The sequence below is a fragment of the Anabrus simplex genome, chromosome 1 (assembly GCF_040414725.1).
Source record: "Anabrus simplex isolate iqAnaSimp1 chromosome 1, ASM4041472v1, whole genome shotgun sequence".
Lineage (NCBI taxonomy): Eukaryota > Metazoa > Arthropoda > Insecta > Orthoptera > Tettigoniidae > Anabrus > Anabrus simplex.
This window is the reverse complement of record NC_090265.1, coordinates 1,176,025,298-1,176,039,664: the sequence shown is the minus strand read 5'-3', so window position 1 is coordinate 1,176,039,664 and position 14,367 is coordinate 1,176,025,298. Positions and strand designations below refer to the sequence as shown.

At 41.2% G+C, this 14,367-nt stretch overlaps 1 protein-coding gene across 4 annotated transcripts in view; it reads right to left on the bottom strand.

The window, feature by feature from the left end:
* The window catches only part of LOC136877265 (ras-related protein Rab-3), a 608,034-nt gene that overhangs the window by 447,819 nt on the left and 145,848 nt on the right, over positions 1–14,367 (bottom strand). Inside the window, exon 2 of one of the 4 annotated variants that reach the window (XM_067151172.2) lies at positions 683–777. The exons of 2 other annotated variants lie outside the window; for them this stretch is intronic. In XM_067151172.2, coding sequence (XP_067007273.1) covers positions 683–777 — 95 coding nt within the window. Of the gene's footprint in view, positions 1–660; positions 778–14,367 lie in introns of all 4 variants that reach the window. One more of the 4 variants, XM_067151189.2, reaches the window with a different exon arrangement.

The window sequence follows — 14,367 nt, the reverse complement described above, 5'->3', positions numbered from 1 at the left end:
AACAATGAAATGTTAACTAAATTTACAATATTGTGCAATGTAAGTTGAATTTCATTTATAATTTTCTTTTGCACTGCGGTTAGCGCGTATCTTCATACGAAGGTGTCCACGGATACAGCATTACACTACCGTTTGACTTGTATCCATTGTATCAGCGTACAATCCTTGCAGTTTAGCTTTGATTTGGAATATGCTTTTTTATTTACTAGATGCCATACGTTCAAGTGGCTGTTTTGAATTTCCTGTCATCTGCCTCATTCTGTTGTTGCATTATATCTTGTGTAAATCTGAAAATAATTACACTATGTCCAGAACTAACCCTTCTGTGACTTCTGGACATTTTTGTATAACGGGCATTTTTACTTGTAACCTTATCTGATTGGATATTTTAGTTGTGGACATTTAACATTCTGCACACCATCTGACCTGGAATGCAGCGGAGAATACTGTTGATGTACTATATCTCCACCACCAGCTTCCCATCCTCCCACAGGGGTGAATAGATAATGCTATATAAGTACATCACAGATCTTGGATGGTGGATTAGTGTGCCCTCGTTTGACAAAGATTGAAACCAACTGATGTGAGGGACAAGAGAATAACTTTCAAAACAGGGGAAATATGCGTGATGTTTGAAAGTTCGACCAGCGTGTTTCTTACCTGGGCTCGATGTAGTACCCACCTGATGCTCGTGTTGCGACCAGCCTATAGGAAACTCGACCAGAGACAACATGCGCGTCGCTCTGCGCGATCGGTGAATATGGAACGTGTGGTCATCTGAAACGTTGGGTCATTATCAATCACAACATGCCACTGTAGACCATCGGTTTGAACCCAAGACTCAGAGTAATAAGATAAAGAGTGAGAAGGTAGTTTCAGAAAAAAAAGTGTGTTTTATATAAAATCAGTTTAGGAAAGTATATCATGATTACAACATCAGAATATTTTAATTTGTATGAAGATTAAGGTAGGATCGCTGGTAAAATCCAGCTATAAACTTCAGTCACCTCTTTTGACACACTATTATGTTTCCCCTATACACCGATGACCTATTACATTATGATACCTACCTAATACGATGACCGACCACCTCTTGGCCACAGAACCGCAGCCACTCAGCGAATCATCGATCCCAGTGCAAGCTGAACTATATTTGCAGCATCCTGTGCCATTCTGTATGATCGTCACACGTTACATCACTTCCAATCGACACCATATCATTGGCGGTCTCATTTGCAGTGGTAATGAAATGGCGTATGGCTTTTAGTGTCGGGAGTGTCCGAGGACAAGTTCGGCTCGCCAGATGCAAGTCTTTTGATTTGACTCCCGTAGGCGACCTGCACGTCGTGATGAGGATGAAATGATTATGAAGACGACACATACACCCAGCTCCCGTGCCAGCGAAATTAACCAATTGTGGTTAAAATTCCCGAGCCTGCCGTGAATCGAACCCGGGACCGCTGCGGCCAAAGGCCAGCTCGCTAACCATTTAGCCATGCAGCCGGATTTGCAGTGGTATCGAACTGGAAAGCGTAGATACATGCAGAATGGCAACGAAGCCCATTCGGATACGAATATTACTACATATACATGAGACCACAGATGACAACACCTAGCGAGGCTTGAGTAACTTAAGCACATTGCTTTTATTGTTCAAATCTTGTGTCTAGGTGTAGGAGAAGTATCTTTTATTAGCTCAGGTATCTATTATTGATGCCAATAGAGTTATTTCTAGCACGTTAACGACATCGTGTGCCCTCGTGTGGTTTGGGACCAGTCAAGCGTGTTTCAAAAGTTCATATACAGTACTGCACCATTAACGCAAATATCACATGGTAATTCAATTAATTACATTATTTCAAATATGCGAATTCAACATACACAGGAGATTCAGAACATACATTTTCTTTCGCAGCTCTAGACCACCTGCTGGTGATCTTTAACCACTGGAAGCACTCTAAGGCAGGAGAGAGTTTTGGCATTTATCTTGTAAACCAGGTCTAACAACATTTTGCGCACCGCCAGAGCCCCACCTTCACAAACTTTTACGTGAGAAACAAAGTTGGCAGAACAATGTACCAAGAAAACTGGAAAGGTAAGGAAAGAGGATGAAAAAACACGGATAGGAAATACCTGAATTCCCTTTTTTTACGTGTAATGGTTCAACCCAAGAGAAATTTGGAAGCAAACCAGCCAATCAGAATGCAGGAAATTCTAAAGCGCCAAACGTGGAGGACAAATATTTTTAGTTATTTCGTGATACAGATACAAATAAGTGATGAAATCTAATGTTCCTTGCGTCAAATAATTTAAACCAATTTTTGGAGATAATTTAAGTGAACAATTAATTGTGAGGAAGTAGGTCAGAACATCCGGTGGTGTCATATGAACCAAGAGGCCTTACTGAAGTACACCTCGACACCATTTATCCGCTCTGAAATTTAATTCAACCCAAGCCAAGTAAATGATTTGAAATTGAAGATCGGATATTTAATCTGTGAGGACTAGTAATTTGCCTGGATATTATGTAGTCAGAGGACCTAATATTTTATTAACTGAACAACAGGCTTGGGAGATCCTTCTCTGATGCGCTCTGATTTTCGAGTCGAAGGATATATCTTCGGTGTCAAAAGCGAGATTCGAAGAGGGAATGTCAGAAGCAAACCAACAACAATCACCACCAGTCTTTTTCGGTCGCAGTCTTCATCAGTCGTGCTCGTTCACCATGCGTCTTGATTGAGCCAATCTCAAATCTCAGTGTTCACTCAGTGTTAGAGTAGACATTTTAACACTTTTAATGACAAGTGGTCAGAATGTTATCACTAATAGAATGGAGAAGTGAATTATTTAACTGTCATGAAGAGATAATTACCATCGAGATGTCAGGACAGTAGCAGAGGAGTAAGTGGTAATGATAAACATTTATTATAGACCAGAGCTAGATGGAGTGAAGTTCAATTGACTTGCACATTCACTGTATAAGCTACCAGCCAGTGTATCCGTGCTTCGCTACGGTATTCTACCTTGTATACAGATTTCTACGTACATTACTGTACACGCATTGAGTAATATTATATTAAATTGCATGTCTCTTAGCGCTGTTCGAGACACAAAACGGCGACGACCGCACACGTTGTTTCCGATGTAAGGTGCGCTTTGGAGAGCTTTGATGATAATGCCTGGCCACATTTCCTACTGCCATTCACAATCGTGTTCGGGAGTTTCTACTATAACGAAAGGCTCACTAGCCAACTCCCATTCACAATAAAGATGGAGAGTTTCATTACAATTACAGGCCCCGTTTCCTAATGCCAGTCACAATCGAGTTGGAGAGATTTGATTACAATGGAGGAATGCAGCTCTATCTAACGTATAAGGGATCGAGATACGACAAAAGTTATAAGATCAAAGTTGCAGATCTCTCCAAATTGAAAAACTATTGTGCTGTCAGATTTGTGATACGACTTACCGTTTAGCCACCGAACGAAGGTATGCACCGTCACTAAAAATTTTCGGGGCCAAAAGTTACACATTTGAACAGCTTAGAAATGGCTTATGACTTTTAGTCCCGGAAATGTCCAAGGAAATTTTAGGCTAGCCAGGTGCTGGTATTTTCATTTGACGCCAGTAGGCGACCTGCGGGTCGTGATGGGGATGAAATGATGATGACGACGACACATATAGCCAGTCCCCCGTGCCAGCGGAGTTTACAAATGCTGCCTAAAATTCCTGACCCAATATTGTTATTACTAACGCCTAAAGAGCCAATGCAGAGGTAAAAACTTAAAGCAGAAAACAGAAGTAGATGAGAAATACGTGGACGAATCGTATCCACGAAATTCCATTGTAATTTGTGTTCTAAATGGAGGATAATAATTGCTTTCACACAAGTCAAGAGTAAAATTTGCGGTAAATTAATAAATACCATTATTGCTAGAGAAATAGAGACACGTAACTACGGCGACTATTTCATTGTAGACACGACTCTCTTCTGTGGCATTCCGCTTCACCGTGCAGTCTTTTGTTTCCTTCTCGAGGTCCAGGGCTAGCACCGACGAATGGAAGTGCGATGTCTCTGAATTCTCAATATCTTTGTCCATCATGACTGGCGCGGGCAGTTCAGACGGAAAAATGGCGGTGAAAAGTATACCGTCCGCCTCTGTGGGTAGTGGTTATTGTGATTAGCTGCCACCCCCGGAGGCCCGGGTTCGATTCCCGGCTCTGCCACGAAATTTGAAAAGAGATACGAGGGCTGGAACGGGCTGCACTCAGCCTCGGGAGGTCAACTGAGTAGAGTGGGGTTCGATTCTCTCCTCGACCATCCTCAAAATGGTTTACCGTGGTTTCCCACTTCTCCTCCAGGCAAATGCCGGGATGGTACCTAACTTAAGGCCATGGCCGCTTCCTTCTCTCTTCCTTGCCTGTCCCTTCCAATCTTCCCATCCCTCCACAAGACCTCTGTTCAGCATAGCAGGTGAGGCCGCCTGGGCGATGTACTGGTTATTCTCCCCAGTTGTATCCCCGACCGAGAGTCTGAAGCTCCAGGACACCGCCTTTGAGGCGGTAGAGGTGGGGTCCTTCGCTGAGTCCGCGGGAAAAACCAACCCTGGAGGGTAAGCAGAAGAAGAAGAAGAAGTAGACCTATAATTGTGTTCTTCCTGGGCAGGGCTGCGCTTTCGTTTTCTATTTTTCACCGGCATATTTTGTTTAATCAATTCCCGTCTTGGTGTTACTGTTGTAGTCACTTTATGGGGTGGATGTTTTGAGAAAATACTTGGCACTCTGCCTGGTTTTAAAACTCGAATTTTACGGTTTTGGTTTTCAATCTATTCCGAAATATGTTCGCTACAACTACAGATGAGTTAAGACTACGTATTTGGCTCAAACTTACCTGGTGAAATTATCCACCTCCTTTTCAGTTCCGGATCCACAGGTAATTCGTGGTAACTTATACCGGTACCGTTAACTTTTGCCTTTATACTTTTTACAAAATGGAACGCAACAGTACACCATCTGAAGAGCCTGAGATTGTATGTCTTCAGTGTGCCATTGTAATGTATGGTAGCCACTATGAGTACAAATAACTGTCTGAAAAATTCAATACGAACGATCTAGAAGAAATATAATCTTAATTATTTAGCTAACCTTCAAAAGTACAGGGAAACATTGATGTAAAAACAAAGAAACTCTCAGATATCGGCAATTTTATTTCACGAACACACGTACATCACAATAAACCTCATTGTAATGCACTGGTGCGTGCTTCCAGTAGGGTACGGCTGTCAGAGTTCCTAGCGACAAGAAATAGAACAACTCCCATTCGCTAGCTCCCGCAAGATCCGACGCAAAGGACATCGCAGGGGGCTTACACGTAAGTCCTGCGGGTCGGAGACCACGAGGGCGACCAAAGAAGCGCCAGCTCGACACTCTGCGGTAGGACATGCATGTGGCAGAAGTCTCTCCTAAAGATGCACAAGACCGCATCAAGTGGAAAAGAAAGTGCACAACAGCAGATCCTGGAATTAAGTGGGATAAATGGTAAGAAGAAGAAGTCCGACTCGTTGGCTGAATCGTCAGTGCACTGACCATTGGTTCAGAAGGTCCCGGGTTCGATTTTCGGCGGGTCAAGGATTTTAATTGCTTAAATAGTTGATATTTATAATATTGGCATTTTTAATATCAATATTTAACATTATGTCAAATACAACTTGCAGAGGAATTATGCTGAGATATTTGAAGAAAGGTGATACAGTCGTCACAAGCACAAATATTTATTTTTATGTAAGATTCGTACATTCAAAAATTTCACTTGGAATTTAATAATTCATACCAGTTAATTATTATAATATTTTTAAAAATTTCAATTATTTCCTCTTCTTAATCTGTTTACCCTCCAGGGTTGGTTTTTCCCTCGGACTCAGCGAGGGATCCCACCTCTACCGCCTCAAGGGCAGTGTCCTGGAGCGTGAGAGATTAGGTCGGGGATACAACTGGGGAGAATGACCAGTACCTCGCCCAGGCGGCCTCACCTGCTATGCTGAACAGGGGCCTTGGTGGGAGATGGGAAGATTGGAAAGAATAGGCAGGAAAGAGGGAAGGAAGTGGCTTTAGCCTTATGTTAGGTACCATCCTGGCATTTGCCTGGAGAAGTGGGAAACCACGGAAAACCACTTCCAGGATGGCTGAGGTAGGAATCGAACCCACCTCTACTCAGTTGACCTCCCGAGGCTGAGTGGATCCCGTTCCAGCCTTCGTACCACTTTTCAAATTTCGTGGCAGAGCCGGGAATCGAACCCGGGCCTCCAGGGGTGGCAGCTAATCACACTAACCACTACACCACAGAGGCGGACATTTCAATTATTTGATCATATTTAATTCATTTATATCATACAGAATTTTATAACGGAAAACTAATTTTAACATTGATAAAAATACAGTACTTCCAAACGCGATCGCCGACATGTCTTTGAACAAAACACGAATTTAACCTTGACCAAGAGTCATTAGTTCAATGAATAGACGTGTCCATTAATTTTATTGTCAATTGATGTCTTGTTTACTTTGATTCATAAATCTTAAATAAATATAAGAATCGTAATAAATCAAGAGTTGCCATTTCATAGATTTGGAAATTAGAGTAATTCTCTTACGAGTCATATTCCTTGAGTTAGAATCGAACTTGCGAGGAATATACTCGCCTTCCATACGAAACTCGAACCCCCTGTAGGAAGTTTCTTGTTCCTCTCTGAGCAATGTCGTGGCATTAAACGGGTATAATATTTAAGTCAAAACATCTCCGCAGGTGCGACCACGTCAGAAGACGTGACGAACACCAATTAGCACAAAACGCTATGACCACTGAAAAGTTGAAGAGAGGCAGAGGACGTCCTCAGACACCATGGAAAACAACTGCTGAGTCTGCTTTAAGTAAAAGTGTACGTATGAATCGGCTTCGGTGATGGGATAGTGTGAGGCGAATAGAGGAGGCTAGATTACCTAGGAGAATAATGAATTCGGTCATGGAATGTAAGAGAAGTAGAGGGAGACAATAACGACGATGGTTAGACTAAGTTTCTAATGATTTAAAGATAGGAGGTATAGAACCAAACAATGCCACAGGGCTAATTGCAAATAGATTATTGTGGCGGCATTTAGTAAATTCACGGAGGTTTGCAGACTGAACGCTGAAAGGCATAACAGTCAATGTATTTATGTCCAATTTCACACCAAACTAGAGCATATAACGTTGCCGATTCTTCTTAAAAACATAACACAACACATAATATAAGTTATACCGTTCTATTATCACGTGTTAAACAATAGGGCTGAGGCAAAAGGTGGTGAAATTTTTTGAGATATGTATTTTAAACTTATTTTTTCATCTAAAAGGTAAATCAATAGCTCAAAATGTCGTAGAAAATGGCATGGTATTAGAGCACGACAACACTAGCTTACATTCCGTCAACCGCACACATGAATTGCTACGGTACTGTCATTGGAAGGCAATGGACCACCTTGTCTAGATATGGCATTGCTGATATTTAGCCTTTAGGATCACTGTAGAATCATTTAGCTGGAAGAGAATTAGGACCCGACAGTGATGTTCAGCGAACGTATCCTGAATCAGATATTTGGCAATAATTTCTTCCATGCTCAGAAAAATGCCTTGTTATAACGTAAAATCAAGTACTTAGACAAATAGGGGAGCAATGTTCAGGAAGAATACTGTACGTACGAAGTCCATTGTTTTACACGTGTATGGAAGAATTGCGTGTATTTACGCAATAAGAGGTCCTGTTAAATTACATACTGAACCGCCCTCACAGTACGTTCATCCTCCCTCCTTTATCGGGCTATGTCTATCACTTCCTCTCCACTGAGCGATAGTGAAGCTGGTCTCACGTAATATTTTTATTTGATTGAAATCAATCCCCATTACATAATAAGATCCCAGGAGAAGAGACTTTTCCGTTAAGGAAATACGTGCAGACAGCTCTCAATTCCATTATACGATACTTCCTGTTACATTACTGAAGTGGCGGACACTCGGGAGAGTCTACTCCTTCTTGAACACATTTGTCAACAAGCTGTTGTGTACCTAACTGAAGCTGCCATTGCACTGGCGCCTGGCGAACTATCAAACACTCTCTGACCGTAAGTGCGGCTTACTTCCAGTTGGTGCTACTGCACATGATGGACTTTAAGGCTGGTTTTCATAGCCAGTCGAGTTACTTAAACAAGTCATTAGAAGCAGGAAAAGTGAATATTATAAACAACCAATCAAGCAGTTGATCAATTAACCATGTCAGTCAAGTGAGTTGAACAGCACTTAGCTTACTTTCAATAAAAAAAGCTTTATTGCATCCAAATGGCCATACAACTCATTCCCCAGTAGACCTACACAATGTTTTAAAAGAGAACCGTACGGCGGTTTCACTTCAGCACTGGTGTCCCTAACAGGGATTCTGACATTAATACATGCGCATTCTGCAACTGGTACATGCAAACCTTTGGTGTAGCACAATTTGTGATGGAATCCAAGCACAGAGTGTCTTGTGATGACATGCTTCATTTCGTAGCCTCTTTGTGTCCATTCTATGTTGATCATGGCATTACTAGTGTAAAACTCCTCCCAAATATCGGATTTCTTTATATACACTTCTTTAAAAGTTTCACATATGCCGGTGTATCGGGCAGACACAGTGGTAATCTTTGTTCTTTCAAGCAGAACACTCTCTTGTCAGATCGTATACTGTGTAGAGATGAGAAGAATGCAAGAATGAGGAATGTGGTCTGCAAACACGAACTTCCTGTTCTGCCAAGACAGATCGGCTCTTATCTGCTACGCGAAAACATTGACTCACACTTTGCAGTTTCCTGGATTACAATTGACAAGAGCGAAGAGCTGTCAGTAGAAGATAATATATAGTCGCCTAGGTAGTAGCGGAGTTGTTATGGTAACCATTGCGTCACTGGCTCTGCTGGTGAAAACCCCTTCTCCCCGTGCCTCACCGGGCATGTGCATTCTTCTGATCTCCCAACAATACTAGCCGAGAGAGAGTGTACTTGGGTAAGCAGACAACTATCTCTTTAAGAATGTTGCATTTAATCTCTCTGTCCAATGGTCATCTTTAGCTCTCTATCTATGATGTGAAACGTCGCACCCCCCCCCCCCCCCGCAATCAAAAAGTCACTGGGGTGGTCTTATCCTCGTTCAATCTCAATGCGTTATTTTCCGCCCATTCTATCACTTGATCGAAAGCGGTCTGCAAGCTGTCTGTGAGGGTGAAGTCAATACCAGATCCTCAGCGTACCTGAGAATCTTGACGTTTTCTGATTCTATTGCATCTATAATGTCTACAGTAGGATGTAGGAAAAGCAGTAAGCTAAGAGGATCAACGTTCAATACACTTATAGTCTGCGCTAAGGGATTCGATTTACTGATGCCATCACTTATTACTACCCAGTTGTTTGATAGTAAGTTTCTTATGAGTGGGAGCAGGAAATATCTGATAACAACTTGTTCCCGTAAAGGCCTGTAGTTTCTCCGTTAAGATGGTCCTGTTGACCTTGTTAAATGCCTTAGTGTAGACGAAAAAGATGACATGTAATTTCCCACTTTGTTCTGCCAGGGCTTCCTGTATGTCGTTTTGAAGACATTGGACTGCTTGAATTGTCGACCTTTCCCTACTAAAATTTCACTGCGAGTCTGACAGATTGTCTGCTACAATTCCACATAGACTTTTGTAGACTAGGGTCGTCATTGTCTTGAGAAGTGTACACTCTAGTGTGATACCTCTGTAGGGGTTGGGGTTAGCTGTATTTCCTTTTCCTTTATACACCTTTTTATTATAGATGTTTTCCAGCTACCCGGGTACCATGATTTTACGTAGGAATTCATTTAAAAGGTGTGTAAGTGATTCGTTCAGCATTGGGAGAGTTGCCTTCAGATGGCCATTAAATAAATTATTGGAGCCGAATGCTTTGTTGTTTTCCAAACTTTGTGGATGGTTGCCATTATCTCTTCAACCGTAAACTCATCAAAACGTTCTCTTTTCATTGGCCGGCTGTCCATTTCTTGTAGAACTGTACGCAAGTGTTTCTCTCAGATTTCCATTTATGTGTTCCTGGGATACTTTGAACGAAGCGCTTTATAAGGGACCGAGCTCGATAGCTGCAGTCGCTTAAGTGCGGTCAGTATCCAGTAATCGGGAGATAGTGGGTTCGAGCCCCACTGTCGGCAGCCCTGAAGATGGTTTTCCGTGGTTTCCCATTTTCACACCAGGCAAATGCCGGGGCTGTACATTAATTAAGGCCACGGCCGCTTCCTTCCAATTCCTAGGCCTTTCCTATCCCATCGTCGCCGTAAGAAATATCTGTGTCGGTGCGACGTAAAGCAAATAGCAAAAAAAAAAAAAAAAAAAAAAAGCTTTATAAAGATCTTGTTTAGTTTCTTCTACAAGACGCGATTCTTCATAACCCCAGTGTCGTTTTTGAGTTCCCTTAACCATAGCTTTATATTCCCTTTTCGTTGTAGCGTAGTGGTCGCGTACATCCTATGTCTGCTGTGCTCTGGCTACAGACACTTCTCTTGCTTTATAGCAAGCTGTGGTAAACATGGTTTCGATCTTACGTTACTGGCCGGTGCGGGTAATATAACCTCAATTTAGTTATAATGTGTCTCTCCAAACCACGATAACCTGGAATACAAGCAACATGCCACACTTGCCTCATTTAAATGCGCCTGGCGAGTATTGTTACGAATGCGTCTAGTTTTCCATTGTTGTTCACTTTTAACATCTCTAGTTTCGAAACCACATTTGGGACAGTGAGCGTTCCGAAAACGTGACCGTTTGAAAATCGAAATAATTTCTAGACAGCCCGTGCAAGAACATTGTTCAATACCTCATTGTAAATAAGAAACATCAACGTGCATACCAACAAGAATCAGACCATTGTGTGAAGTAATCGGGTGATCGTTAAGTATCACCATCTTGAGGTACCGGTACTAAAACTGTCGTGCCACGTGGTAGCTCTTAAGTCCGGCGAGGTACCACATTATGCGATATGTAATTTTATTCGTCTCAGTGATTTCTATATTGCACCCAGATTGCGATATGGTGGAATATTTAATCCATTAATTTCTGAGTAGAAACGAAGCAGCATTCGACAATTCTAGCAAGGACTGCAGAATTGCCACCTTAGCAGAGGTAGAGCACATCATGATGGGTGTTGTTAAGCAATTATGATATTAATGCACTTAGCAAGGTGCTGCACCCTGCACAGTCCCTTACCTGTGAGCATTCGCCGCACCCTGGGAACCGAAACTTTCTAAATTTTCCACATATCTTTGTTCAACTGAGAAACCTGAGATGTGCGAGAAGGACAGAGGATAGTCGAAATCCTTTAAAATTAGATGAGTAGGCCCCGTAGAAAAATGGCTCAGCCAATCAAACTGCTCCATTTTAAGCACCGAAATTTCCCGCTGACAACAATTTAGCCTATAACGGGTAAGGTTACACGTCAAGTGGGCTTCTAGTGATTGCATCGGAGTGAATATTATTTTTGGTAGACTCAGTTAAATTAATTACAACGTAGGTGAAGTACAGTCATCGTGTGCGACTGATCACGTGTTGATGGCGTGAACACAAACGGATGTGAACAAAGTGGTGCCATCAAACAAATGGCCGACGTTAGTTTAATCGAACCCTCGCCAAGTGAATCGTTCAAAACACTGCGATCGTACACCTACTTTCAGCTCCGTACCGTGATACCAGAAAAATAAGTAACAACGGACACCTGTTAATGACTCGTCGAAGCTACTGGATTAATTTGTGACGCTCCGTAATATCACCGGAAGTTGAGTCAGAATCACCGAAGGTTTATAACAGAGAGGTGAACCGAACCCGCAGTCAGTGAGCAGACAGTAAGCAGTCAGTCGGTCAGTCTACTTCAGTCTCAGTATGATCAACCGTGTGCGTGTCCAACCGACTTCGAGTGAACGCCAGGCAACCGACTATTCAGGGCTTACATCAATATAATTCGGAAATGTAAGTGAATATCCATAAATCACATTTATTCAATTTCAGTGGAGAGGATAGGCTCTAAGCATGTGAATTTCTTAGCGTAAAAACGTACCATAGCCTAGGACAATGTACGATTTCATAAAACAAGTTGCAAATACATAATCGAGATAAAAGTAGCCAGTTTGTTTTAAAAAGAGTGGAGTTGGAAGGCTAAATTTAGCAGAGACAAAAGGAACGTTCTTAGCAGGTAGTAAAGGGAACATTTTGGTAAATGACTGCCTCTTGTGTATTCACCAGTCTCCAAGTACGCTAACCTGTTCTTGAGCTCATTAAGAACATTCCTTTGACCTGACAAGCATGAGGATATTGAACGAGAAGAAGATAAACAATCGCTAGCCAGCCTGCGAGGACAGGTATTCCATTAACCGAGATTTCAAAGGGCTATTTCTTTTCCCGCAGAGTTGACCAGCTGATAGGAAAGTATGTAACTGTAGGACAGCGTCACACCAACATGATAGAGTGAGATTATTACCGGGAGTGTGTTAGGATAACCATTAGTGTTAGAGCACAGAATTAAGTTGAAGAAGAGTGTTACGTGTGTGCATAAAATAAGGCGTGTGTATTTTATTATTGATATTTGTTTTATGTCGCACCGACACAGATAGGTCTTATGGCGTCGATGGAATAGGGAAGGCCTGAAAATGGGAAGGAAGGAAGTGGCGTGGCCTTAATTAAGGTACAGCCGCAGCATTTGCCTGGTGTGAAAATGGGAAACCACGGAAAACCATCTTCAGGGCTGTCGACAGTGGGGTTTGAACCCACAATCAGCTGGATGCGAGCTCACACCTGTGCGCCCCTAACCGCACGGCCAACTCGATCGCTGCATGTGCTATCAGTGTATAAATAATGTGCCAATTTGAATACACAGCAATCTTCACCGTGGCAAGGCTAATATTTAACATGGTCTAAATCCCAAGGAAGCTGCCGAGGGGACCGCATGGGATAGTCCGACGACGCAGCTTAAATGATGTGAGTACCAGATCATTGAAATGTTGTTTTAATTAATATGTAAATAATTAACTATATCCGTGACCAAGCTGTCATCCGATAGGTATAATTATGCCCATTTTTTATCTTATGTTATAGGAAAGAGAGCTAAAATCGCATTAATATAAATATTATGTCACTTACCATAAATTACGGGCCTGTCGTGAATAAAGTTGAGAGCCCGACATTAAGTCATAATCTGCTTAACGTGTATGATTTAATTATATTCAGGTTTTGGGGTATCTATTGTGTCGCTTTATAATCTAAAATTATATCTACCGTGTCCCTAATTTCTAGGTCATATGAGAATAATAATAATAATAATAATAATAATAATAATAATAATAATAATAATAATAATAATAATAATATGTTTGATGCGAATGAAAATTTCGTAGTGATGGGTCGCAAAGATAACAACAGTTGTCATGATGTTTTTGATAACGTAATTAACAATAACTATTTATGAAAATTTGTGAAGTAAGATAATAATAATAAAGTTGCGATTTACACGAGATTTTAGCCAACTCTAAGTTATGGAATTTCCGAAGTTTTCAACATAACGTCGGAATAGGTGGATATTGATTACCTGGGAGGATCTGTCATTGATAGCCATACAATAATAAAATAATTGGAACTTATAAAAAATAAATGATAAATGTTTTGTGTTGTTTACGTAACGGTGAGTTAATTGATGCAGTGCCGACCGGATGCGTAGACGTGTGTTGAGGTCTCATATAAATTAATTATAAACAATAATAAATAATTATGTAAATTAAATATCGAACAATAAGAAATTTTTGTCCCACAATGAGAAAGTAATAAAACCCCGCAAGTGGGAGGAAAATGTTACGTTGAGGTGCCAGTGAAAATAATCCTGGATATAAGTGATGAGCTGAGCGTCGTTATGAGAGCCAATATCTACGAGTAAGGATGGAAAGAATATAAATAAAGCCCCGAGGAAATAATAAGACAGCAATAGAAATAAAAATCTACGTTGAAAATAAGGGATGGAATAAAGAAGGACAAGCCGCTTTGTAATAGGGAGTAATGCTCGAACACAGGATATAAAGACCATCATAATCACAACATCCAGACGCACTGGGAATATTTAGTTGATGTTGAATTGATTTCCAAATTGTTCCCTCTGATATGGAGCAGAGTTAAATTGATACCCAATTATTTAATACTTGAAAATTAAACCTGTAAATAATAATAACATTATAACAAAAACATTAATGCCGAATGCAATAATAACCAAATGATAATTACCTGACACGGTAACAATAATAAT